Below are 27,043 nucleotides of genomic sequence, written 5' to 3' on the forward strand. Positions count from 1 at the left end.
CTGCCACTGGCAAACCCCCCACTGGAATGTGCCCTGACCAGGAATCAAATCTCAACCTCCTGGTTCATGCGTCAACACTCAACCACTGAGTCATACTGGTTGCGCTTTCTGGATTCTCTTGCTTGTGGTGTGTCCTTGGCATTAGTATGTTCCCCACCCCTGACCCCCAATCTATTTGTTTGAAATTAAAGCATGTCTGCACAAAAACTACTCCAAAACAAGAATAAGCCATGAAGCTCAGGGTCGAATTATTTACTTGCTTAACTGCCACGAATGTTGACTATGAGCATTTTTCTTTCCCAGATGGAGGATTGATTTCGTGTCCTCACCAGCTAGATAGTGGCCTTGAACTTGCCTGACCACAAAACTTTCCTCCCATATAGCAGCTGCATATCTACATCCACTTCAATCTTATCTCCCCTAAACAAGAGGTAGGGCTTTGCAGTTAATCAAAGGGAATTAATAGTTCTCTCACTTCACACCTGGAGGCTTTTCTCAGTTTAAGGCCAGGAGGAAGTCAAGGCCATGAATGCTCCAGAGAGAGACAAGGACATGTTAACTGACCTCTTCTCAAATCCAGGATTTCAAGTCACTGTACCTGGATCTTTGCTACTATCCTTATCAATTCTATACATTTTACTCAGCTTCAGCAAGCTTTTACTTTTGGAGAAACAGCAAGTGTGAGTTCTCAGAAATCTTTTGATTGCTAAATCAGAGCTAGCATAACTTTAAGTAAACAGGCAGGCTGAGAAAAAATCACCTCAGTTCCAAATGATTTAGGGTAGAGCTCCCAGGGACAGGGGTTTTCCTCCTTGGTTAAGCAGTGAGGAGGTGGCATGTATGTGATCTTAGGGAACATGATGGACTAACTTGGTTCTATTTACAGTGTATTCTCACAGAAGCAGCCAAACACACTTGCAAATTAGTTTGTGAGCCACAGGGGATAGATGAAAAGGACTTTTCTAAAATCAGCCTGTTACAGAGAGGAAGAAAGAATAAATCCATGAAAGAGAATGGAGAAACACAGGGAAAACAAAACAACTCCTATGATCCTAAGAGGACAGTATTCATCTTATGCATAGTCCTTGTCCTTGTGGGATGTATAAAGTGATTCTTGAGTCTGACACTTAATTTGGCTGGTATTGACTTTTCTTGGACACATTCATATAATTTGCTTTGGGCTCCTGGATCTGGGAACATGAGACCCCTTTGGTCAGCTTTAAACCTCTAATTGCTCTTTTCATTCTAAATCAATTAAAAAATTAACCAGACCAGACTGAAAGCTCCCAAACAAGTAAAATTGATCGTCCATTTCAAAGACTAAATTGGTTGAAGGGATGGCAGCCAAACTTACAACAGGCTTGTTTCCTTCTTTTATGGTGATCCAGTCTTCCCCATTGGAGCTAATGTCTATTCTGTAAGTGTTGACGTAGTATTTCTTCTTGGTTTCCTTTGAAATAGCTCCCTGTGTCCCAACAGCAGTGACAAAGCGCAGAAGGCCCAAGTCCACCTGCAAGACAATACACATGAGGTCAGCTGCCCATCCCTGCACTGCCATCACCTGGAGCATCTTCCCCTGTGGGCTCCACAGTGTCGTTTCTACCAACCTGGGATCAATAGACCCTAATTCCTCTGGCATCAACAACCCCAAGACCCCCTACCATTCCTCTAACAAAAGGCACAAATGGGAGAAGACAGCAATTGCTCTAGGTAGGCAATTGCCGGGAAAGACTTTTCTCATTGCTGCAACCATGATTGTTTAATCCCTGGTGCAAAAGACAAAACAGGGTTCATGCTGCTGTATTTTCTGAGAGTTTAAAAACCTTTTCCAAACAGCACATCAATACATGCCATTTTACAAATAGAAAATCAAGGTAAACAAGATAATCTCACATATTGGAGACTTGAGAGGCCTGGACTAGAACTCAAGTCGAACATGGTCCTATTTTCCATCACTATTTAGCATTCTACCTCCTTCAAATAGAAGGCAGATCAGAACAATACTGACTTTGAAAGCACTGTGAGTGTTGTGGTTAGGGAAATGGGCCCTAGATTTGTAATCTGGAATGGAGTAGAGATGAGGAGTGCAGAGTAAGGGTTTTTGTTTCTTAGATTTGAATTTCAGATAAACAACAAATATTTTTAATATAAATATGTCCCATGTAATATTTGGGACATACTACAACTAGGTCATGGCTTACTTGAAATACAAATTTAAGTGGGTGTTATCTGGGAACGCTAAATCTCACTAAATTCCAGACAAATAATCAGGTGATTTTAAGTTGCTGTAAAAACTCTCTGATTTCCTAGTGTTGCAATCTGAAAGTTAATGGGTACTCTGGACAATGGTTGCACTAAACAGTTTCAAATACTCTAAGGATACTTAATGTTTTACTCATTATCCATTGAGTCATGTCCAATGCCACATCCACTTTAAAGCTGAAGGGCCCTTCAGATCTTGATGTCCAAAGGTGCATGAAGCAGAGCTATTTAAATAAACTCTTCCTGTCAAACTTACAAATGGCTCTTCAGTTTGGAAATAATTAAACATTCCAAGAGTGCATAGGCAGATTTGAAATAACTCTAGAACTTTATTCTCTGACTGCCATATTCCTGCTTTTCAAATTTTGTTTCTAGGATACAATTTAGTTGCCAGGTAGAAAAGAAGTTAACTGGTGGTTAGCTAGAAGAATCCTAAGTATTAATAACAGCTGACTTAAAGGAAGGAGCAATTGATTAGAATTTAGGTACCCAACACAGGAAGCATCCAAGGTCTCAGATAGAAAGGCACCAAAGGCATATGCATGATCTGTCATAAAAAAAGTTTTCTTTTTTCAATGACAATGAAATGCATTAGCAACCTCCCCATGTAATTGCATAACACTTCCTGCTGTGCTATAAAGCTGCAGATTCTCTTATTTACCACACTGGGATACTTGACATTTCATTTAATTTTTCTTTCTAACATTACTGCCAACGGGTTTAGTACGGATGAGTGACAACCTCACAAAATGATTAGAACTGGGACTCATTGAAATTAAAATCAGAAGGTACCCAGAACTCTGATAAAACAGCCTCCCCTGCACTATGAGAACTCTCACTGCCAATGTTGGGGAAGTACTTTCTCCCTTAGTATCTATGGGGAATGCCCTAACAGAGACCTTCCCATACCTGATGATTGGAAGGAGATACATAGCCTTCTGTCTCAGAAGCATCACTGCTCACTCTGCTGGTGTCTGTGTCAGGAGACTCAGAAGGACTTCAAGTCTGTAAGTACACCTTTCTTATGGGTGAGGCCTGCTCAGTTTATAATGACATTTTCCTTGATCTATCTTTTTAGTCTCACCTGCTGTATCTATCTTCCAGACCCATTAAAATATTTGTTATTCTGAACACAAGAGAAGCCTTTTCTGCCTGCATGCCTCAATGTGTAAATTTCTCTTGATTTAATCATTTCCTTTTTTTTTATACTAGTGACTTTTATTTTACTTTCTGGTCTGGTAGGTGGCAGTTAATTTGCATCTCAACAAGATGGCGGTTAATTTGCATATGTAGGCACAATGCAGGGAGGGTAAAGGGAAAGCAGGAAGAAGCCCCCTGCCACTGACAGTGATCAGAAACCCAGGGGGGAGGTAAGAGCTGGGGGGCAGGGCAAAGGCGGCCCTGGGGCCGCCTTTGCCCTGCCCCCCAGCCATGATCGGAGAATCAGGTGCCTTTGCCGCCCTGGCCAGTGATAGCAGGAAGTAGGGGTGGAGCCAGCGATGGGAGCTGGGCACGGTCGAAGCTGGCAGTCCCAGGAGCTAGGGGTCCCTTGCCTGGGCCTAAAGCGAAGCCCAAGATAGCGGGGCCGCTGCAGCTATGGGTCCCCGCTGCCCGGGCCGGACGCCTAGGCCAGAGGCATCAGGCCTGGGCAAGGGGCCGATCCTGCGATTGGAGGGTGATGGGGGTCAACGCCTGAGGGCTCCCAGTATGTGAGAGGGGGCAGGCTGGACTGAGGGACACTCCCCCCCACACACACCCAGTGTACAAATTTCGTGCACCGGGCCCCTAGTAATATATAACCAGCTATTGGTAATGTCATAATGTAGAAAGCCTAGCCTAATTTCTAAAATGAAAATCTGTCTTGCTGAATAAAATACTGCCCATTGATCTAGATTGGCAAGGGAGTGTTTACCAGCTTTTAACATTCCCAAGGCAGGTCAATGCAAAAGCCTGAAAAAATAAAGAACAAAGAATTAAAGTCTGATTTAAAAACAGGAAGAGCACTTGTCGGTAGGCAGTTTGTGTCAGATTTTTTTAGAGCATCTCTAATGACTCAAAGAGCTGTTTAATTAATCACTAGACTCTACAAGCTAAAGAAAATATGTTTGAGCAATTGCTCATTTCCTTAGATAACACATGTGTAGAGCCTGAGCATTTAAACATCAGTGCTGTTATAGGGTCTGTGGGCTTAATTCACAGTACCTGATCATTATGTTACTTAGATGTTGAACTTCTTTTCTTCAATTTTATTTTTCACTTATAGTTTACATTCAATATTATTTTGCATGCATTTTGATCTTAAACTTTTTATAGTTACCAATCAAAATATACCCACTTTATATTCAGTGACATAATTCTCTATCTTTTTATGTGTTTTTTCATCATTACTGTATTACATAGAAAAATACTGTTGGCTAACTACTCTTATTAATAGAAAATTCATGAAGCAACATTTCTGTGTCAGGCATTTTATTAAGGGCTAAATTTACATACACTATCTCTTTCAATTCTCACAATAATCATACAGGGAAGGTTTTATGGATAAGCAATTAGGAATAAAGTGATGTGTATACCTCTCTTAGTCACAGTACTTATCAGGACTTACCCCAGATCAGATTTGTGGGTAAGCCTCTACAACCCATGCTGTTCCCCAATTCATATTGCAAAAACCATAATTATAGAAAAATAATTTAGGATTTCTTAGTAATTAATAATTAAATCTTATAGTTACCCTATGTGGAAATTAAATATTTTGCACAATTATACAGAATATGAAACCATTTATGATTACTTTGGTTATTTGTTTAAAATTTACACTGGCTACTGGAAAGCAAAACTTTACAAATGATTCAGTTATGCTATAGAAAAACAAGATGGTAGTGATAAAGCATATTTAGCAAAAGATAGTGAGGAAACATTTACAATGCTGATAAATAATTAAAATATTCAAGTACAAAAAAAGTGCAATGTAGAAAGAACATCACTCATTTTCTTTTCTAGTCTTAATTGCCTGATTTAATATATTTTTCCAAATTTCAATGAAAGAAAAGCATTTTCCTGGGTGGAAACAAACTCCTGGTTGCAACACAGCCTATGCTGATAGTAAAAACAATCCCAAGTGAATGAACAGATGAATTTTCCTATCATCTAGATGTGAGCCAACCAGCCAGAACAACATCAGATAAGGTTGTAACAAATGCAGTGGAAAGGCTGGCTTCCCTGACTGCCACTATACTTATAGCAAAAGAACCACAAGGAAAGGGGTAAGGAACATGAAGTCCCCAAATGAGGGCTGACCTTTGTCTTTTTGGCTAATAAATGGAGATGCTGTTTGTGTGGGCTTAGCTGTGTCTGGATGTATAGCACATTTTCTCACGCTCATGTTATTTATTTATTTTCTTGCATAAATCAGAAGCAACTAATTACAAAAGAAATATTTAATTCTGATATGTTCTTTGAACATGAGTTCCATCTGGTGCTGTTTGAAAAGCAAAATCTGCTGTAATCATTAAAATTGGCAGGTGGCATTGGTAGAAAGAAACAAAAGGGACTTCTATATAGCAGGTTAATACTACAGCATTTCAACTAGAGACATTTCCAGAATCCAAGCTACTCAATCACTCCAATATAGAAACCATAAAGATCGAAAATGAAGGAGAACGCTGCTCTAGGGTGGAGACACCATCTCTGGTCTCCATTGGCTTGGTGTGACACACGCAGAATTAGGCTTCAGAACAGTGCATGGCGCTGTGATATCCCCTGAAAATGCTCAGCTTAATTTATGAAATATATTTAACATAAATGTGAGCAGAGTGCCTTCACATATTCTATGCAAAACTGAGGGTTTTTTCCTTCCATATTCTCTAGATCAGATATAATTGTGTTAAGAAAAATTAGATAAATATTCCAGTTCAATCCCTCTCTTATAAGAAACTTGTAAAATCTAGACCTCAAGACACACAATATTCTGATAACAAAAGGGGAAAAAATGAAATTGTATTGAAATTCCTATAAACTCTGGAAAACAGGAAATCAGTATCTCGGGCAATTTAAAAGTGCTATGTGGAGTTAAAGGGAAAGGCTGATTAAATCCCTGCTCTTTAGAAGATATTGTTTTACATCTTTAAAATATACACTGAACTGTGAATTCATTTTTTTTCTGTAAAATGAAGCCTTTTGCTTCAATACCACATTAATGTGTATATGGGTACCTCAGAACCTTAAATAGCTTGGTCAAGAAGATGACATTTGAATGGCCGCTTCTTCCATTTAGAATATTCAGGAGCTATTGCTGGGCATTAAAAGACTCAGGGCTTAAAACTTTTTTTTTCTTTTTAATCCTCACCAGAGGGTATTTTTTCCATTAATTTTTAGAGAGAGTGAAAGAAACGGGGACAGAGAGAGAGAAACATCAATGTGAGAGAGACGCATCGATTGGTTGCCTCCTGCACATGCCCTGGCCAGGGCTAGGGATGGAGCCTACAACTGAGGTACGTGCTTTGACCAGAATCAAACCTGAGACCCTTCAGTCTGTGGGCCGATGCTCTGACCATTGAGCGAACCATCCAGGGCAGGGACTCAATACTTCTATTTAACATTTTTTGAATTCTTTTTTCTAAGGTGCATTACATTTAAAACCTGAGCCCAATTCTTTGATCTGGAAAGAGAACAAGTACTCAGAACAGACCAAACTTAATCCCTAGAACCTTGGTTAAGAATTTAACTTAAAAACCCTACAGTAAATATTGCTTAATTGGAAGTTCTTAAGAGAGAAAAATAAGTATGCTACAGTTTTAAAAGAATTTGTAACCACCTTAAATATAATAGATCTCCTCATCAAATGCCTCATACGAAAGAGTTAGCATGTGCTTTTGTGAGATGGGTTTTCTCAGCAAAGACTTAGTGAGCTTCTCCTCCATGGAGGGTATAGGCTGGCACAGGCTGGCTTGCCATAGCTTTTGCTTCCATCCATTACTTGTTTATGCACAATACCCATGAAAACTAGAAAAGTGTTCTCTGAGTCTAGGACCTAAAGTTTAGGAATTATATGGAGTATGTGGGCATGTGCAAGCTGATTGGTAAAGTGATAGTGTCCCAGTTGACTGTAGGGATGTGATTCCAGACATCCTATAAAAGCAAGCAGATGTGTATACAGATCTCTGGCTCCTGACTTTTATCTCTGGCAAAAAAAAAAAGAGGGTATAATAATAGAAGAATGGATAAAGAGGGTCCAATAATAGAAGAATGGATAGTCTGGATTACATCCACTTTAAACCTAATAGCAGAATGTATTATCTCTGTACATAACTTCAGTAGGACAGTAATACATACATAAAGGATTTATTATCATTGTTGTAGTTATTAAAAACATTTGGGGGAAAACTGTAAACTAATATATGAGTCAGGGTGCATTCTCACACTGATGTGACTTAAAGTCCATATGTTGCTTCACAAATTGTAGGTGCTTAAACTGAAGAGTGTGAAATTAAACTGGAGGATGATAAGTGTTTAGATAAAAACATTTAATCCATTAAATTCAACACACATTTATTGTATGCCAGCCTCTGGCAGCAAGTAGGCCTATGTGAAATAATGATAATATGAGACTGAAAGTAAAAAGTGCCACCATGCCAATAAGTGAGGCATTTTGGGATTCAGAAGAAGGAACAACTACTTGTGGAAAGGAAAGAAAAGACTCTATGGAAGACATCATTTGAATAATTCAAACTGGATGTCATAGGATAAGATAAGACTTTGCTGGGGAAAGGACCAGGGTTGATGAACTAAAGGCAGATGGAACAAGGAAAAAAACCACCCAACACAACTGCCTACATTTTAAAATAAGTGATATAACAAATAGTTTCCTTCTAATATCTATTGGTAGAATTCCCTTAGAGAGCAAGGATAAGTGTCCTCTGCACCCCCACCTGCCAGAGGCTAAAGCCAACAGCAGTTAGCATATTAATGCAAAAAGAATCATTGGAAGGCCAATGGACTTTGATATTCAGTAGGGCTGAAAATCAGCATAATATTGCCCTGCTGTGGGCTCAATGGCTCAAGGCAATTCCCTAACCTGATAATTCTTTTACTGTTTACCAAACTTTACCTTTGATATGCCTGTCTGCATTGCCAAAGGGCAAATGTGTATTCAAGTAAATAAAAAGTGGACTGGCCAGAGGTCAATGTGCTCTTCATGAAAGAGGCTCCACCTGGCTCCCAATGCCTTCTAAATTCATATTTCTTGTATAGCATTTTCATTTGTGCATCAGCCCTTCCTTCAGATTCTGAACCCCAGCTGTGCAGGTCAAGGTACCCACCCCCAACACACATAATCCTTTATGTGGGCCTTCATGTGGTCCCCAAGTCCAGTCCAGGAACTGCTTGGTTGGTGACAGAGACAATGGAATCACACTCTTAATTAAACTTGAAGCTCATGACTCTGCACTGCACTGCTGAGGTAATTATGCTGAACCATGTGCTTTTGCTGGCTCTGGAATCAAGCTTTACTGGTAATGAGACCTAAACCTCATTCTACATGAGTCAGAGACTTCTCTCTTGAACCTAATGTCACACTCTACAGTCCCATCCCAAGTTTATATCCTCATTTTAAAAAATTTTCAGTGAAATGGCATAAAAACTGGGTGATGTTTTCTTTAGGAATTCACACTGCTGTTGAAATCATACCATTTGCTCGTCAATCATTTAATGAGAGGTCAATGGGTTTAGAACATGAGCTTAGAATGGTGGGTATTTTTGTTTCTAATATCCATTGCACTGTGAAAGGAAGTTGGTGATTGGCAATTATTCATTTATAACACAAAAAGTGCCAGATACTTGGGTGAAAGAAAGCGAAGGTACCAGATCCCTGCCCTCAAGTAAGTGAAGGAATAAGTCAAGTCAACAATAAATGTCAGTACAGACTGCATAAAAATACTCTGTGAATTCTAGGACTACAGGGGGATATTGGGGTGATGTAGACTGCATGTGATGACAAAAAAGCAAAATCCCCAGGACTACCTCTGAACCTTTGACATTAAAAAGTGACCTGGACAATGTTAAACAAGTTAATTTAGCCACTCCAAGCTTTAGGCTCCTCCACTCTCCAACAAAATACCAATGCCTAACCGATTTGTTACTTCTCACGGTTATTATGATGATTACTAGGGGCCCGGTGCACGAAATTCGTGCACTGGGTGTGTGTGGGGGGGAGTGTCCCTCAGCCCAGCCTGCCCCCTCTCACATACTGGGAGCCCTCAGGCGTTGACCCCCATCACCCTCCAATCGCAGGATCAGCCCCTTGCCCAGGCCTGACGCCTCTGGCTGAGGCGTCCGGCCCGGGCAGCGGGGACCCTCAGCTGCAGCGGCCCCACGATCGTGGGCTTCGCTTTAGGCCCAGGCAAGGGACCCCTAGCTCCTGGGACTGCCAGCTTCGACCGTGCCCAGCTCCCATCGCTGGCTCCACCCCTACTTCCTGCTATCACTGGCCAGGGCGGCAAAGGCACCTGATTCTCCGATCATGGCTGGGGGGCTTGTATTTCCGATGGCTGGGTTTCTGATCACTGTCAGTGGCAGGGGGCTTCTTCCTGCTTTCCCTTCCGCCTCCCTGCATTGTGCCTACATATGCAAATTAACCGCCATCTTGTTGGCAGTTAACTGCCAATCTTAGTTGGCAGTTCATTTGCATATAGCCCTGATTAGCCAATGAAAAGGGTAGCTCGTACGCCAATTACCGTTTTTCTCTTTTATTAGTGTTGATAATGAGGCATTTGTACACAAATTCACTATAAGAATGTGACCCTAATATTTTTTCCCTTAGTCATTTTGGGTAATTGGTGTGTGTGTGTGTGTGTGTGTGTGTGTGTGCATGCATGCATGCCTATGTGTGTGCATGTGTGTGTGTTTCTGTCTGTAGTTCCTAGATTACAATTCCTTTGGAAGAGAGACAGAGTCTTTTTTTAATTTTCAATTCACCTAGCCCCACATACTAGTCTATAATTCTTAGCAGATGCTCAATGTTTGTTGCATTTAAATTTAATGCTGGATCAGTCCAGCATTGCTGGCAAGATCTGAATCTTCTTTCTTCCGAACAAAAGCCAAATACCCATCATTAAAGTCTATGTTAAAGTATTTGGATAAATAACATAGTCTAATGCTAGGAATGTAATTATTCTTATCTTAGTGTTTATAACTGCAAATATTATAACTACTCATAAAATTCCCAGTCCTTTGAAACGTTCATTGCTTAGAGCTCAAGTCAGCAAAATGATGATCTTCACTGGCTAAGTCTATGCCATGTGAAACACTTTTCTATTTCTCAAATGACCTCTTATTAACTTAGTAAGTGTACCTCCTCCCAGAGGTCACCCCAAAGGGTAGCAGGGATTAAATCATTTTTCACTATACATCATACTTTTAAATATCTCACTCAAACCTCTTTCAACCTTTTTATTTTAAAACTAAATAACTTGCAAGTGTGATGTCTGTCCTCAGGGTGTTTATGTATTGGATGTTTACATATCTGGTATCTTAGTCTGTTTCCATACCATTCCTGTACTTCTGAAAAAAGTTGCAACATCAAAATTTCATTGTGTAACTATAGATTTCCATGGTCTTACTTAATTCACATGTGATCTCTATTAGATATTGGAATGATAGCTTTGTGTGGCTAGGAAATGAATGCAGATTTCAGTCCCTTTGTGATCTTTGTGCTTTTCTGTCTCCTGGTCTCTGAGAAGGAGCCTCACAAGGAGCCCTGGAGCTAGCTCTGTACTGAGAGGCAGTGACCTCAGCTATGGACACACATATTTCCAGTCTATCAGCAGTTTAAAGAGGTTTTCATACTGAAAAGACCAAGAACATATTAAAAAGCATTTCAGGTACGGTACATTTCTGTTGCAAAAGTTGTGGTTCTATGCTACCCCATAAAGCTTTATCTGTATTATTAGGGAAATTCCTAAATGATTCAAAATAAACACAGATGTGTACTCAAACAGGATTTGTCTATTCCAGCACAAAGAAAATGATTTATTATTACCTTTGCAGTAAGTCATGTCTTTAATTTTCCTTCTTTTTCTAAAAACTTATTTTCAAAAACAAACACAAGGATGAATTTCTGTAAACTGAAGACTTGCAGATGGGGTGATGGTCTCAAAGAGTCTCTTGGATTATAAATTCTGACAGCATCCTTCACACCGATTTTCCATGCAGTATTTCTCAATGATCTAGGTGGGCCTCTCATGGTAATGAGAGTTTCATGGGCTAGTGGAGAGTCTGGAAGTACAGGTGTCCAAGAAAACTCTTCTATGTGGGGCAAAAAAAGCCTGCAAGGAGCTGATGGTATTACTGAGATTAAAGTTATAATCTAACTTTAGGTTATAACTCACCTAATGTTATAAAGACTGCTGTCCAGGAGACAGAATGGAGAGAAAAAACAGGCTACCCTTGGTACAGCTGCTCATCAGAAATTGTATGTAAACAATAAAAAATTGTACGTCTCTGAAGGGATGCCAATCATTGCTGAGAACAGATGAAATAAACTTCGAGATTTAATATTTGGTCAACTGCATTTTGCTTGTTGAAAGCTAACCTATTCAACCAGAAAGTGTATACTGATTCTTTTTAAAGGATCACTTACTTATAAAGGAGACAGGGACAGCCTTGAAATAAAGCATTTGCAAAGTATTGCTCTCTAAGAGAATCATCGGTAACTTCAATTCACAATGGATGTCCTATAGTTTTGGACTGAGCAAAGGCCAGCCTGTGGCAGGAGAAGAGCTAGAAAGTTGGGAACGCCATGGCTGTGGATAAACATGGAAAGAGGAGGTAAAATATCCTGCAATGGTCAGTGACCCCCACGCTGCTCCAAGAAGAAAGAGACAGGCAGGTGCTCTGAGGACATGTTGCTTTGACATCCAAATGCAGTCAGTGGTCAGAACTGCAAATTCTTCTCATGTCCTGAAAAAAGAATCCAGCTACATTAATTTCATGCACTTCAGCCTGGATTGCACAATGGGGAAAATAGATCTGCATGACCACTTTAAACTACAGCAGAAAAAGCACAGATGTTACACTGAATACATAGCGTTTTTCATCCCCAGCACTTCCCAAAGTCCCTAACATAATGGAAGCTATGACTTGCATTTCTCCACTGGAACCATTCTTAACACATGGTTGGACACATCTATTTCAACCACATACTTGGAAGTGGTAAGAGGTGAAACGTTTTCCTGGCTAATATGGCACACCTGGGTGTGTGGTTTTTTGTTGTTGTTGTTTTTTTTTTTTTGGGGGGGGGGAGGAAGTGAGGGAGGAGGTGAGAGTATCCACAGAAAAAAATAGGGCTAAGGTACATATTTAGGAATGCTGACAGAAGCATTCTTTTCAAACAACCAAAGCAGTAAGCTTTTCAGATAGTAAGAGTCTTATCACATTGTCACTGTAATTTTAGATGCAAAGTTAAGAATGAGAACACAACATTTGGTATGGTTTCAATAAAACTGCCAGTATTTAAAAAGGAATGGGAGTGAACTGATTCTTAATCTTTTAAAATTACTTTTGATAAAAAGATTTTAATTGAGATGAATTTTATATGAAATCCACAAATACTCTAAATGTAGATAAATGAATAAATAGATGTTCATATAAACTCTTCTGGAAAACAGCAAAGTTCTTCAACTAAGGGAACTAAATTATTGTATTATAGAAGTTGATAATCAGAGATACATTTCAGCATATACAAGTTGAACCCCAAATTACCTCTTTTCTTTTTTGTTCTACTCCCCCAAAGGTACAGGAATGTCCAGATAGAGATAAGGTAAGATGCTTTCATTTGTCACAATAAATGAAATTCATTTACATATTAATGATTGATTTAGATGAAGTGTCATGTTAAATGAACAAATGCATTAACTGATATTTCTTCACATGGTAAATGGTTGCTAAAATAATGAATTCTTGCCATTTTGGTATAGGAGCTTTCTAAATAAATAATAGCATTCTTATAAATGAATGCAGTATTATTTATTTATTTATTTATTTATTTAAATATAGTTTATTGATTTTTTACAGAGAGGAAGGGAGAGGGATAGAGAGTTAGAAACATTGATCGATGACAAAGAAACATTGATCAGCTGCCTTCTGCACACCCCGCACTGGGGATATGCCCGCAACCAAGGTACATGCCCTTGACCAAAATCGAACCTGGGACCCTTCAGTCCGCAGGCTGACGCTCTATCCAGTGAGCCAAACCGGTTAGGGCAGTTGTCGGCAAACTGCGGCTCGCGAGCCACATGTAGCTCTTTGACCCCTTGAGTGTGGCTCTTCCACAAAATACCACGTGCGGGCGCGCACGTACAATGCGATTGAAACTTCATGGCCCATGCACAGAAGTCGGTATTTTGTGGAAGAGCCACACTCAAGGGGCCAAAGAGCTGCATGTGGCTCGCGAGCCACAGTTTTCCAACCACTGGTAGGGCATGAATGCAGTATTATTTAGAAACATAAGTTAAAGCTACAGAAATAGTATAATGTATGTGCTATAGAATATTTTGATTGACAGTCATAATGACTAATCTGAATTTTTTAAATAATGTTTTTTTTAAAAAGCAAGTAAAATTCTGCATGTCATATCTTCATTTTTTTAAGATTGAGAACTTAAAGTTCTTTTCTCCATCTGAGCTCTTTGTACTTCTTGAAATATCAAAAACATTTTTTTTCAGTATTTTACATGATTTGCTAATGTCTTTTCTTTACCATGAGTATTTCCCCCGGAAAGTTTATACTTCATTTCCAGATCCTCAATCTGAAGACTCTGTCAAATTTCTTGGACCTGTATAGCCATTAGCCTGTGCCACCACCTGGATTGTGATCTTAGTCTTTCTCTTTTGAGATGAGCTCTGGCTGTATCAGCTTTAGTCCTAAATAAACATACCAAGTCTTCGAGGTGAAAGACAGCTGTGATGACTTCCTTCATACAGCTGGCTCCCTGGGTCTGCTTCCCCCTGCCCACTTTTTTGAATTAGTATATGGCCTATAACATGCTCAGAATTAAACATTTTTATTCCTAAAGAAAGAAAAAAGATCAGGTGTTGGCGGGACTTTAATATGCCAAGTCTGTAATGGTGGCTATGACCACGCCTTACAGATATTTCCTTCAAAGACTGGAGAGACTTGAAAGATGAATGGTCTAGGCCTCACCTTATCTCCCCTCATGGACTGCACTTCCCAGTCACCAGGACAAAGGAACCAAGGGAAACAGGCTCACCAGTGAAGCTTCTGTGTGACATTCTCAGACAAGCTTCATGGTGACCTAAACAATTACTTGATCTAAGAAAATCTTTTCAATTATTATTTATTTATTTATTTATTTGCTATGTGCTGCCTCACATGATTATCAGTAGTATTTAAAATGAATTCCAGCTAACCCTAGCCAGTTTGGCTCAGTGAACAGAGGGTCCCTGGTTGATTCTGGTCAAAGGCACATTCCCAGGTTGCAAGCTAGATCCCCAGTAGGGGGCGTGCAGGAGGCAGCTGATCAATGATTCTCTCTCACCATTGATGTTTCTATCTCTCAGTCCCTCTCCTTTCCTCTCAGAAATCAATTAAAAAAATAAATTCCAGCTATACTCCATAAATTTATATTTTCATGTAGGCAAGCCCAGGATGCCACCTGATAAAGTAAATTCATTTTTAATAGAATCACAGAATCTTAAATGTTTGGAAGGACTTCAGAACTATCTGGGCTAATCACCTGTCCCCCGAGGAATTCTCTCTATAGGCCTCTCAGGCTTGCTAAAAGAATGAAGGAGCTTATTTAATTCTTTGCTAAACCCAGAAAATATATAGTTAGAAGTTTAAAGCATTAGTTGTAAGATAAAGAAAACTTTGGTAAAATCAAGACTTCATTATTTTCTGAAAAAAGGCAATTAGAAGAATGCCATAAATGCATTTTTAACTGCTTGAGGGAGAGCTGAAAAAAAAAACCTGCACAAGTCACTTATACAAGTACGTAAGTGATTATTCTGACTCATAACGTGTAATTAGTCTCAAGTGCTTACTCTGTTCAATAGTTGGAAATATAAAAGCATGATGCATTTTATTACTATTGGAATTTACAGAACATTTTTAATTTAATCTACTTTCCACTATCTGAACATAGAATGGAATGAAATTTGAAGGCTGGGGGGTGAGATGGAAAAAGGAAGTGTGTGTGTGTGTGTGTGTGTGTGTGTGTGTGTGTGTGTGTGTTTCAGGTCAGCATCCAAAATTGCTATTTTGATGCAGATAAAAATTGCCATTTTGATGTGGGGCTTTCAAATGGTGCATAAAGTGAGGAATATATAAGGGCATGAAATACCAAACATATCTGGGCTTCAGAATTTCCAGGAGGGCGCCTTTTTCACCTTTGGAGAGGTTGCTGTGGATGCTAGAAAAGTTTCAAATCGTGTTTTGTGCCAATCCTGTAGAACAAGCATTTTTTGCTCTGGGGCTTTTAAATTATGATATGAAAGTTATTTAAAGCTTAGGAGTTTTTGTTACATTACATGCTACATAAATGTAGCCATTGCTCCTAAATGTGAACATTAATGCACTCTGTAAAGGTACAATTATAACCGCCCTGACAAAAATCAACAAACCTCACCAAAAGAATTTCTGAAAACTGCTATCATAAAATCTGTGCATGTTATGGATTTCATTAACATTTTACTCCTCAGGGATGCCCAATTGTACAATAACAGAAGTTCTTTAAATTTTAAATACCACAGACAGGAACAGCCTTTCACCCAAAGCAGATGTGAAACCATCAAACTTGCCCTTTTATTGGTCCATGGATATGAGACTGGTTAGTAATTGATAGCCCTTAATGTGTGTTTAGAAGTCAGAATTAGAAACTTAATAGTATTTTCCCATGAAATAATAAGTTAATAAGCAATAAGCTTTTCAAACACAGTTCCTTACTCTTGACTATACTTGAAGTTAAAAAATTAAAAAAAATATATCACTTTGATTCACTTACTTTAAGAAAGCTAAAATAAGCAAAGTCCAGTGACACACAATGTCCAGGTGAGGAGGAGCTCCTTTCAGTCATATATTTTCTAAATCTTGTCAATAATGACTTTTGATTTTTGTCCTTGTGTTTCCTTTTCTTAATCCTATCCTTATCAGTGCATTTTGAGACCTGAGTGTGCAGTATTCTAAAATAACATCTGTATTTATTTAGCTAAAAACAGTTCACTTTTAAAAGCTAAAAATATTGAACCTTAAGATAAATAAGCAATGAGGTTATGAGGCTATTTTCCTGCATAAGGTAAACAGATGAATCTGTATTTTTGGAAAACAAAAGACCTATGGTTTTGTTAAAAACATATCTATGATAAGCAGTTGAAAAGGGAGAAAAACCAGCCAAACAATCAGTTACTTTTTCTTTCAAAATGCTGACTAAACTGATTATTTTTTAAAATGACTTGATTAGGATTTGGGAATTTACATCCCTGGTTTTGATTAAGGGGTAATTTTACCCTCAACAGGACAACCAATTTCTCCCCCCATCATGACAATGAAAAACTTCTTCAGAGTCTGGAGAAGTCTTTGGTTCTCATGATGGAGACGTGTGTGTGTGTGTGTGTGTGTGTGTGTGTGTGTGTGTGTGTGTGTGGAGAGAGAGAGAGAGAGAGAGAGAGAGAGAGAGAGAGAGAGAGAGAGGAGAAACTGGCTCCTAGTACAGGCCAGGACGCTACTAAATATCCTACAATGCACAGGAAAATCCCCCCAAAATAATTATAAACCAAAGTGTCAGTTATCAGTATTATTCAGGCTGAGAAACCCTGCTTTGGGCATAGTCCAATCATTTGTTTAAATCTTCTGCAGTGACTGTTCAATTTAATAGACATCATTTACAATAAGCAACTAAATAGAACTGTGCTGGGTTTAGATATGCTTGCTTGGTCTTCAGGGCATCATCTTCAAAAAGGATCCAAATTCATTTGCACATCTTGTTGCAATTAAGTACCAGCAAAGAAGTAGGAGAAAGGACACTAAGACACTAATCCAGGTTCTGTCACTAACTTACTATGTAAACTTGCACATCACTTGACCTCTAATATATACAAAATAAGGAATTTGAGCAAAATGATGTTTATATTTGCTTTTAGTCTTACACTTAAAGTTGAGATATCTTAGATAAAATTATTCTAATTATTATAACTACTAGAGGCCCGGTGCACAAAAATTTGTGCACTCGGGGGGGAAGGGGGTCCCTCAGCCCGGCCTGTGCCCTCTCGCAGTCTGGGACCCCTCGGGAGATAACGACCTGCTGGCTTAGGCCTGCTTCCGGGTGGCAGAGGGCAGGCCCAATCCCTAGGTGCAGCCCCTGGTCTGGCTGAGAGCAGGGCTGATTGGGGAGTTGGGGCGCCGCCCCCTGTCATGCACAGAGCAGGGCGGATCGGGAGGTTGGGGCGCCGCCCTCTCACCCACAGAGCAGGGCCAATCAGGGGGTTGGGGTGCTGCACCCTGTCACGAACAGAGCAGGGCGGATAGGGAGGTTGTGGCCCCGCCCCCTGTCACACATAGAGTCGCAGGGCAATCAGGGGGTTTGGGTGCTGCCCCCTGTCACACTGATCCTGGTGCTGGGAGGCCTCTCAGCTCTGCTGATCCCAGTGCTGGGAGGCATATTACCCTTTTACTATATGGAATAGAGGCCTGGTGCACGGGTGGGGGCCAGCTGGTTTGCCCTGAAGGGTGTCCCGGATCAGGGTGGGGGTCCCCACTGGGGTGCCTGGCCAGCCTGGATGAGGGGATGATGGCTGTTTGCAGCTGGTCACACACCCTTCAGGGTGGGAGTCCCCACTGGGTTGCCTGGCCAGTCTGGGTGAGGGACTGAGGGCTGTTTTCAGGCTGGGACTGAAGCTCCCAACTGCTCCTTTTTTTTTGTTTGTTTGTTTTTTTATTCTGAGCCAGCTTTAGCTCTGAGGTTCCAGCTCTTAGGCCTCCGCTCCTGAAAGCAGGTATCTGGTTTGTTTCGGTTCTCGAAACTCTGTATCAACTCCAGCTCTGAGATCCCAGCTACGTCTATATTTGTTACAATGTTTGAAACTGCAGGCTCAGAGGCCTGCAGCGGCAGGCGGGTAACGTTGGAGTCCTCTCCCGTCACTGAAGCAAGCAAGCCTCATGTTAGTTTCAAGCTGCCTGGCTGCCGGCCACCATCTTGGCTGACAGTTAATTTGCATATCGCCCTGATTAGCCAATGGGAAGGGTAGCAGTCGTACGCCAATTACCATCTTTCTCTTTTATTAGTGTAGATGAATGGTAGCTACAAATAGACCCTGGCATATAACATTAAGAAACTCAAAATGGAATGTGCATGCCATGCAAATTAATTTATTTTTTAAGTGTAATTCTTCCTAAAATATGGTTATTTTAATATTCTTTTTCCAGTAATGCTTCATCATAAAAATTTGAGAGGTTTCTTTGAATATCATACATTTTCTTTAGGGTGTACTGACATAAAATATTAATTAGTAAAACCACTTGACTGATTTACAAAACTTAATTAAGTGGTCAAATTGACCAAAATATTTAAAATCATCTTGGTATTTTCTTGGTATGAGAAAATAACCAGTTATAAATATTTAAATGATTATGTGACATGCACATTGTTTTCCTGAAATCATATCTTCCTTTAAAAAAATTCCTCTGAATTTAATCTGTTCCTATATATATTTCTTATATATATATTTCCTTTGAATCACTTACTATAACATTAAAAACCAAGGTACCAGAGAAAGCACTAAGAAAAGCTCTTCAGGAGGCAGTAATTTTGGGAACATGGACTTCCTGGTTGGAAAGCTAGTCATAGAAAAGAAACCTGTGATGTATGAAAGGTAGGATGTAAAGCATTCATTGTATGCAGGAAGTAGAAGTCAGTTTAGAATAAAAGCAAGAGAACCAAAGGCTCACCTGGAAGAATTTTTTAAAGTAAATCATCTCTCTTCCAGATCAATGTTTTAGCTAAAACAGCATGTTAGTATTAGTTGCAATAAACACCCCTGTACACACACACACACTCACATGCATAGAATACCTGGGTAAACATTCAATTGAACACCTATATTGTCCCTAAGTCTGCCAACATTACATATTTTTACTAATTATATAGGTTTCAGATGTTCAATTCTATAAACATCATCTGTATACTGTATTGTGTGTTCATCATCCCAAGTCAAGGCTCCTTCCTTCACCATTTATTTCCCCTTTTAGTGTCTTCTATCTCCCCCATCCATTTTCCTGTGGTACTCATCAGGAAGTTGTCTGTCTATGAGGTTTTTCTTCTTAATCCCTTTACCTTTTTTATCTAGCACCCCCCCCACTCCCCGTCCAACATTATATTTTACATGCATCATTCCAAATTTGGATAAACCAATGCACTATTTTTGTCAGTTCTCTAGTCACACATTTATAAATTATCATTTTATTGCAATTTCAGCAATTTACTAATGCTATGAATGAGATAATACACGCACTACAGTGACTAGCTTACAAGCACAGAGAGTTTACAATTAGGAAGACCTGGCTCAATATACGTTCTGGCTTAGTCAATTTAACAGGAGGAACCAACTTTGAATACAGCATTACAGATTATAAAACTGCTGGGAAGTAGAAATTGTATGAAAAACCAAAAACCACTTTATAGGAGATAACTGTTCTACACACAACACATTAATATAAGAGAATGAAAGTTTTGTCCACAAGGTTTAAAAGAAGAGAAAATTATATATGAAACTTATTAAAATGAATGACATTCTAAAGCTTTGAGATAAATTACTTCAGTTTCTTTCAATTTTAGAGGACAACTCACTTTAAAAATAAAAACAAGTGTTTGAAAGAAATTCTTCTAATTGAATAAGCAGCACTCAATTCGCCAACTAAAATTTGCTAAAAATGTGTATTGATACTCTTTGTCAGAGGGAATATTTCCATGAATTCATGAATTATTTCATTCCATTTGGCACTTAAAGGACATCCAGTTAGTCCTTTTTTAGTTCCTGAAATCAAACCAATGCCTTTAAATTATCTTTTGTTTCTGTTCTCAGCAAGTAACAAATCACAATTCATTTCTGAATCATGAGGAAGCCACTTAGAAGTTGGTAGTAACAACTCACAGCCCTAAATGGATTCTGAGGGACCTCCTGGACTAAAGGAACGACTCTGCATTGGAGGTTACGAATCTGGCGGTTGGGACAGTGTCCTCTGTGACCTGAGAGGCCCAAAGACCTTACCTGGCTTTGTCGCTTTTCTCTGTATAGTTGGCATGAGAATATCTACACAGTTTACTTCACATGATACAGCATGAGGTGAAAAAACTCAATTTTAGAGGCCAAAGAGCTGTGCAAACTCCAGCTGCACCCTGAGCCTATGTCAGACTAACCACAAGGGGTGATTCACCAGTTTCTGTCTGTCGTCAGGTGTCACAGTGCCTACTGCCTGCCTCTTTTCCCAAGTCTGCAGAAAGATGTCCACTTTAATTGTGTAAGACTGATCATTCCCACAAGTTGCACCTTTTCCCAAACTGGGATTCTGTGAAACATTTGACCTCTCTGGGCCTCATGAAATTGCAAATAAAAACCTCTCATCTACTTAATTTATATTCTAAAACTAAAATAAGAAGTATATGCAAAGATGCTCTACAAGGAAGTGCTATAAAAAATTAGGTTTTGTCATTAGAACATGTCTTACAATGAATTTGAAAATCCACCAAAAACTAAAAACCTTGGATTTGACCAGTTGTGCATGTTGAACTTTAATGAAGTCACCTACTCTCTTTGAAACTTCAGTGAGTGAACAGAACTACGTGTGTACGTATGTGTTGTTGTGGATGTGTTTTGATTCAGCTTAGCCTACCTCCTTATCACACTAAGGCCTTTGTTACTGGTGTCTGCTTTCAGAGGTCCTTCAGTTAGAAAATATAGAAATATTATGCAAGAGAAATACATGTGAGGCAAAAGTAAAACCTGGAAACAAGCTTCCTGACAAGGTTAGCACTAGTGCCTGTCTTCTGGAACCTTTCTTCTCCTCACACCTCAGAATGAACATTTGCACGGTTGCCTTGCTTCAGGGGCTGATGGATGCTGATAGTTACAGACTGCCATCTTTGAGGGCTCCTCTTTCTGTGGGATTGATTCATAATGGGGCTGACTTCTCAAAGGAAGCAGGATGTAGCTTAGAAGCCAACTGCTGTCTGCTTTTCTGGAATAATTGAAGGTATAAATAATCTAATACAAAAATTTTCCCGACAAAATACAATGCCCTCAAATTTGTAGAAGAGTAGAACCCAGCTTGAAGTGGTTTGTCAAGTAATTATGTCTAAAGTCACTGGAGGGTGTGGTAATTCATTAGTCCCCAGTGCCATTTTTATTTCTTTGGAATAACAAAGCTCATATCCCTTCCAGGCATGATTTCTCTTGCCTTTTTTTCTTCTTGTTTTCTGGCATTTTAGTCATGGAAAAGTCACAGTTTTTTTGAAGAAAGCACTCCCAAGAGCTTTAATTAAAGCTAGAAGAATAAATCTGTTTACAGTGTGGAGGACACTATCATTAATAAAACATTAAAATAATTAATGAATTAAATTCTGCTTTGTGTAAATGGCTATACTTAGGATCTATGAGAACATGTCTTCTGAACAGACAGGTCTGTTATGCACTTAGTTTGCAGAAATGAAGAAAAAAAAAACTGAGAATGCATTTCTCTGAGATTCATAGTATCACAACCTGCTAGAGCTTGAATGGAGACAGTCACATACATTACCTCAATTTTAAAGGAAAAAAGAAATCAGTTTCAGTAAGGTTAATGGCTTGGGCTCTAATGATGTGCTTGAAAATTAAGTGGTTTTTTTTAAATAGCACCATTGATACCCTGTGTCTACACTTTGAATCTTTGATTGTTTAGCCAGAAACAAAAGCAAGAGACAATTAAATTAATAATAAGATAAGCAGCTCTAGGACACAGAACAGAATGAAATACTTTGAAAAAAAATAGGAGAATTTCACGTTGTGATTTAACTCTGCCATTGACCATAAGAGGTTTTAGTTGCTCAGGATATGAGTAGCCTTTTGAGCAGGATATGACCATGTGCAGACCTCTGAGTTGAGACTTCCCTTCGTGCTCCTTCTCACTAAGCTGCCTCTTGTTTTTAAGCTTTCTGGCAGACAACAGATCTCACAGGAAGCACCATTTTGAATGTTCATGTGGATGGTTAATGGTGCATTGTTGTTTTGTTTTTTTTTATGTCACTCAGTAATTTCCCAGAGAAAACAATGGGAACTTAAGAGTGTTCCTATCTTGAAGGAAAGTCAGCTTCCAATATTGTTTTATTAATTTAACACATGCAAGTGTTTTTCCTTGTTGCTACAGCAACATGTTTGTAGGGTATATTTGATGCAAAATGTGGAAAAGCTGAAAAAGAAAACAAATACCATCTGCATATTGACGTGATGGGGTAAGTGACTCTTGCCCCTCAGTCCAATGATGCTGTATTTCGGTAATTTGTAAAGCATTTAGCTAATAAAAACAAGGAGCTAACCACCTCCAGGTAGTTTCTGAAAAGCTGGAAACACATGAAATTATTCGTAATTAGGTTTTGGGTGGATGTTAGGCACTCCCACCATGTATACAGACACAACTAACATGTAAATGAGCCCACTAAGCTCCCCAAGAAGAAAAAGCTCATTTTACCTCAAGGTGAGCAGACTCTAAGCTTTTCTGACATTCATCTTATAGAGAGGGCTGAGGAGCTAGGGCCCTGCATGCCACGCTTAGAAGCAGTTAGCACCCAAGTCATCTTGGTGTGAGCCTTCCCAGTGAGAGGAAAGTCTAACGGGAGGTAAGTGATTGAATTTCTGGGGGTGGCAATGAATGATAAAGATGCAGCACACTGTAAAGAAGCAGGTGTTGGGGTCCCACAGACCCCGGTTGCCAAATTCAGTCACTAACTGTGACCTAGGGCATTTACTAATTTTTTCGAACCTCAGTGTTTTTAAACGAGGATAATTGTACCTCTTCCACAGGATTGCTCAGAGAATTAAAATTATGTCAGGGGTTCAGCGAGGTCAGGCCGCATAGTAAGTACTCAATAAATGGTAACTATTTTATGAATGGCACAATTGTCAACTATTTCTAGCTCTCTTCCTGTTAGCACATGTTGAATTGCTGCCTCTCAGACGTTTACTGTGGCTGTGGGATTTGCTTTGGCAAAAAAAAAAAAAAAAAAAAAAGTGGGTGGAAGTGCTTTTTTTGAGGGAATTAAAGAGCCAGCATGTTCTACCACACTCTCTTTCTCCCTCTGCCTTGGCGACAGGCAACATTTCAGATGACAGCTGCTCCCCCTCCTTGTGGGCCCTGGTTGAGAAAATGTGGAGCAGCCGTTCAGCAAATCAGAGAAGGAAAGTAGCACAAGAAAGAAATAAACCTTCTTGTTTTGGTTACTTTGCTTTTCCTGAACATGCTTTGATAGAAAGAGTTGGAACATTTGAGATATTTTTTTTCTTCTAGGGCAATCTCAAATTGTGTCTAACTCCTGAGAACGATGTAAATCCTGTCCTGCTGAAAATTACTTTGAGGACCTATTTTGTTTCCATGTTTCTACTGACTTGCCTTGCACAGAAGAATTGCTGCAGTTGCAATTTCAGACCTCTTGCAAGACCTCTTCCCCTAAATTATTGAGAGCTTTCCACATTACCAAGAATGGGACTACATTACCATGCAAACACGCTTAGCACTGCAAAATGTAAGCTTTCCTCTAGAGGCACATCTGTCAATCATACACAATTGCTTGTTGGTTTGGGAATGTGGAAAAACAAGTTAAAGTTACCAAGAGCTTTTTTGACATAGGCAAATTCATTTCATTTCTGACTTAATATAAAACTGGATTCAGTAGTCTCAAGGTAAAAGTCTCATCTTTTCTCACCCTTTAGATATTTCTCAGCATTAGTTCAGTCTCCTGTAAGAGGTTAGGATGAGTTTGTCTCCTATAATAGGCCATTTCACATTAAATGTATGTTAAACTAATATTGACCTTTCCAAAGTAAAACAAAATCTAGTATTTTGTTCTCAAAAGACTGAAACATTAGATGTTGAAAATAGAGGGTTAATAACCTTGGTTTTTTTCTTACTGAGAAACTCTCCCTCTGGGAATTAGTCATTTTTATATATCTAGCAATGAATGCAAGGTGCTGCCTACTCTCCTCAAAAGGGAGCCTGGATCCTTCAGCAATTCACTTTGTATAATTTGCCCACAGGTTAACCCACTCAGCCAGATATGTGTGTTTCATTTTACAATGGGTGAAAAAGTCAAGAATGTGAACATCAGGCTTTGTCTGGGAGTATCCAGATATCAAGGTTGGGCAAGTTGAGGAATGGATATGGTGTTAGGATCAAGACCAGAGATGAGTGAGGGTGGGGATACTACTGACGGGAGGAGGGTTTGTGGGGAATACAAGGGTTATGGGAGAGAAGGGAATGCCAGAGCAAAGTGAGGAAAGCATAAACAATTTCACTAATGAGAATATGAATATGTGCATTTTATACATGGATGTGTAAACATAATCCACAGAGACCAGTGCCCTCAAATAAACTGCCTGTGCTATATTACCCTACATGGAAAAGTGAACCTCAATCTGCTTCTTCCCTTTGTCTACCTAAACAAATAAGTTAAAAACCCTATAATTGGGAACAACTATTTCACTCAAGTCTACAAGTAGGTTTAATATATTTCATCCAGAAAATAAACATCCGTTGTACTTCATATTAATAAAAGCATATCAATAAAAAATGTGTAGTTTTGGGGAAAAATCAGATCTTTCAGTGTTACCAAAGTGAGACATCTTTGCTTAAATTCTGTGAAGACTCCTATGTAAGTATTTGAGAAGATGCATGGATTTTCAGAGATGTCATCAGGGTATGCTTTTTTTTTTTTTTTTTTGATGGTGTGCCTTTGTAACATGGTTCCACAGTGACTTAGTGCCCATTAGCCTTTTCTTCTCATCTGAAGGCACTTGTCAGGCACTGTGTTTTTCAACAATCTTTCTAAATGACCCAAATCATCTTCAACCCTAAATGTGCCAGGACTTAAGCGACCTACCTGTATCCACTCTCTGTAGGAATCTTCTCCAGGTGTCCATCCATTCTCAGGGTAATTCAGGCGGGAGCGTTCTGAAGACCAGTTGGTGCTATACTGGGAAGAAGCTGTGATTTGGTCAGAATGAATCTCTCCCGATTCCATGCCCAGAGCTTCCATACATTTGAAATCTGAAAGGAGGGAAAAAAATGGCCCAAAGTCATCAAAACATAGGGCACCTGTGTTTCTTCTTCTTCTTTTTAATCTGAAAGAATAAAAATTTCATATTGTGTTCAAACAAAGTTTTACAAAAGATGACAGTAAAGAACTTATTAGAAGCTAGGACTCATGTATGCATTTTTGTGGCAATAATTTTTGTTTCTGTTTTGTTTGCCCATTTATTTTGTTTTATAGATTCTACATATAAGTGGAGTCACACGGTGTTTGTCTTTCTCTGTCTGATTTATTTCACTTAGTATAATACCTTCTAGGTCCATCCATTTTGTCATCAATGGTAAGATTTCATTTGTGTTATGGCTGAATAATATTACATTTTTCACATGTTCTCTTTGATTTATCTATTGATGGACACTCAGGTTCATGGAAATAATTTTTTTTTAATCCTCACCTGAGGATATATATTCCTTTTTTTAAAAAAAGAAAGAGAGAGTAAGGGGGAGAGAGAGAGAATCATCGATGTGAGAGAGAAGAGAGAGAAACATAGATTGGTTGCCTCCTATATGCACCATGTCTGGGATCAAAACCAAAATGTGCCCTGACCCAGAATCGAACCCACAACCTTTTGGTGTATGGGATGACAGTCCAACCAACTGAGCCACCGAGCCAGACCATGACAATAATCACTTAAAGCAATGCTATGATGACCTCATAGTGATTAAATATTTTTCCAACTGGACCTAGGTTGACAGGAATACTATTAGAAATTGGTAGGAAATGATGGAAATTCCAATTTCTTTTCAAAGTTTAATGTATGTAGACATGTCACATGGGCACACACCAAAAATTGTGTTTCAATAAAATTTTACTATTGAATTATTTCTTACAGTATTTAATAAAGGTGAAAAAATTCTATGTCCATTTACAATCCATAGTCAGTGGACACTAGTCCTTAACTCTGTCTTTCAGAATCCTTGCAATTGGCACCCAAGCCACCTCTTCTGCATCTTTTAATTCTCATGCTACCTGCTCCTGGCCTAGTCATGATTATTAAAATCACCAGTTTATTTTATTAAAACACAAAAGTATCTGTCAGGGGTAAATGCAGTATCATATGATCCCAAAGGGCACAACAGTTTAAGAGTTTTAGAGCATAAAATAATGCTAACAATGATGACTATGTATTCCACTAGGTCTCATACACTCAGTGAAAAAATAAAATATGAAATTGATATGACATATGATATTGGAAAATGAATCATTAATTTTAGGAAAATGTGAATCTAAGGCACTAAAGTAAAAAAAGCTTTAAAAATGAGCCATCCAGAAAATCTCAACTAACCAAAATTTTACATTTTTTGAATTTTCTATCACAATAGGTAAGGTTTTAAGGCATAAAAGGTTTTTATTCACTGGTTTTATACTTTTAAGGTTAGGTTTGTTATTTGCAATATAAAAATATTTATAGCACAAAAGTACATGGATTAATTAATCAATTAA

General features: G+C 38.9%; 1 protein-coding gene and 1 long non-coding RNA gene across 3 annotated transcripts in view; one reads left to right on the forward strand and one right to left on the reverse strand.

Moving 5' to 3' along the window:
* The window catches only part of LOC132211217 (uncharacterized), a 1,824,365-nt gene that overhangs the window by 446,550 nt on the left and 1,350,772 nt on the right, over positions 1–27,043 (forward strand). The gene's annotated exons all lie outside the window — the stretch shown is intronic.
* NRP1 (neuropilin 1) overlaps positions 1–27,043 on the reverse strand; it is a 171,758-nt gene that overhangs the window by 62,709 nt on the left and 82,006 nt on the right. For both annotated transcript variants that reach the window (XM_059712800.1, XM_059712791.1), the window contains exons 6-7: positions 25,391–25,557; positions 1,355–1,510 (exon numbers count right to left, since the gene is read on the reverse strand). In XM_059712800.1, coding sequence (XP_059568783.1) covers positions 1,355–1,510; positions 25,391–25,557 — 323 coding nt within the window. The remainder of the gene's footprint in view (positions 1–1,354; positions 1,511–25,390; positions 25,558–27,043) is intronic.

This window comes from Myotis daubentonii, chromosome 1, assembly GCF_963259705.1.
Source record: "Myotis daubentonii chromosome 1, mMyoDau2.1, whole genome shotgun sequence".
NCBI lineage: Eukaryota > Metazoa > Chordata > Mammalia > Chiroptera > Vespertilionidae > Myotis > Myotis daubentonii.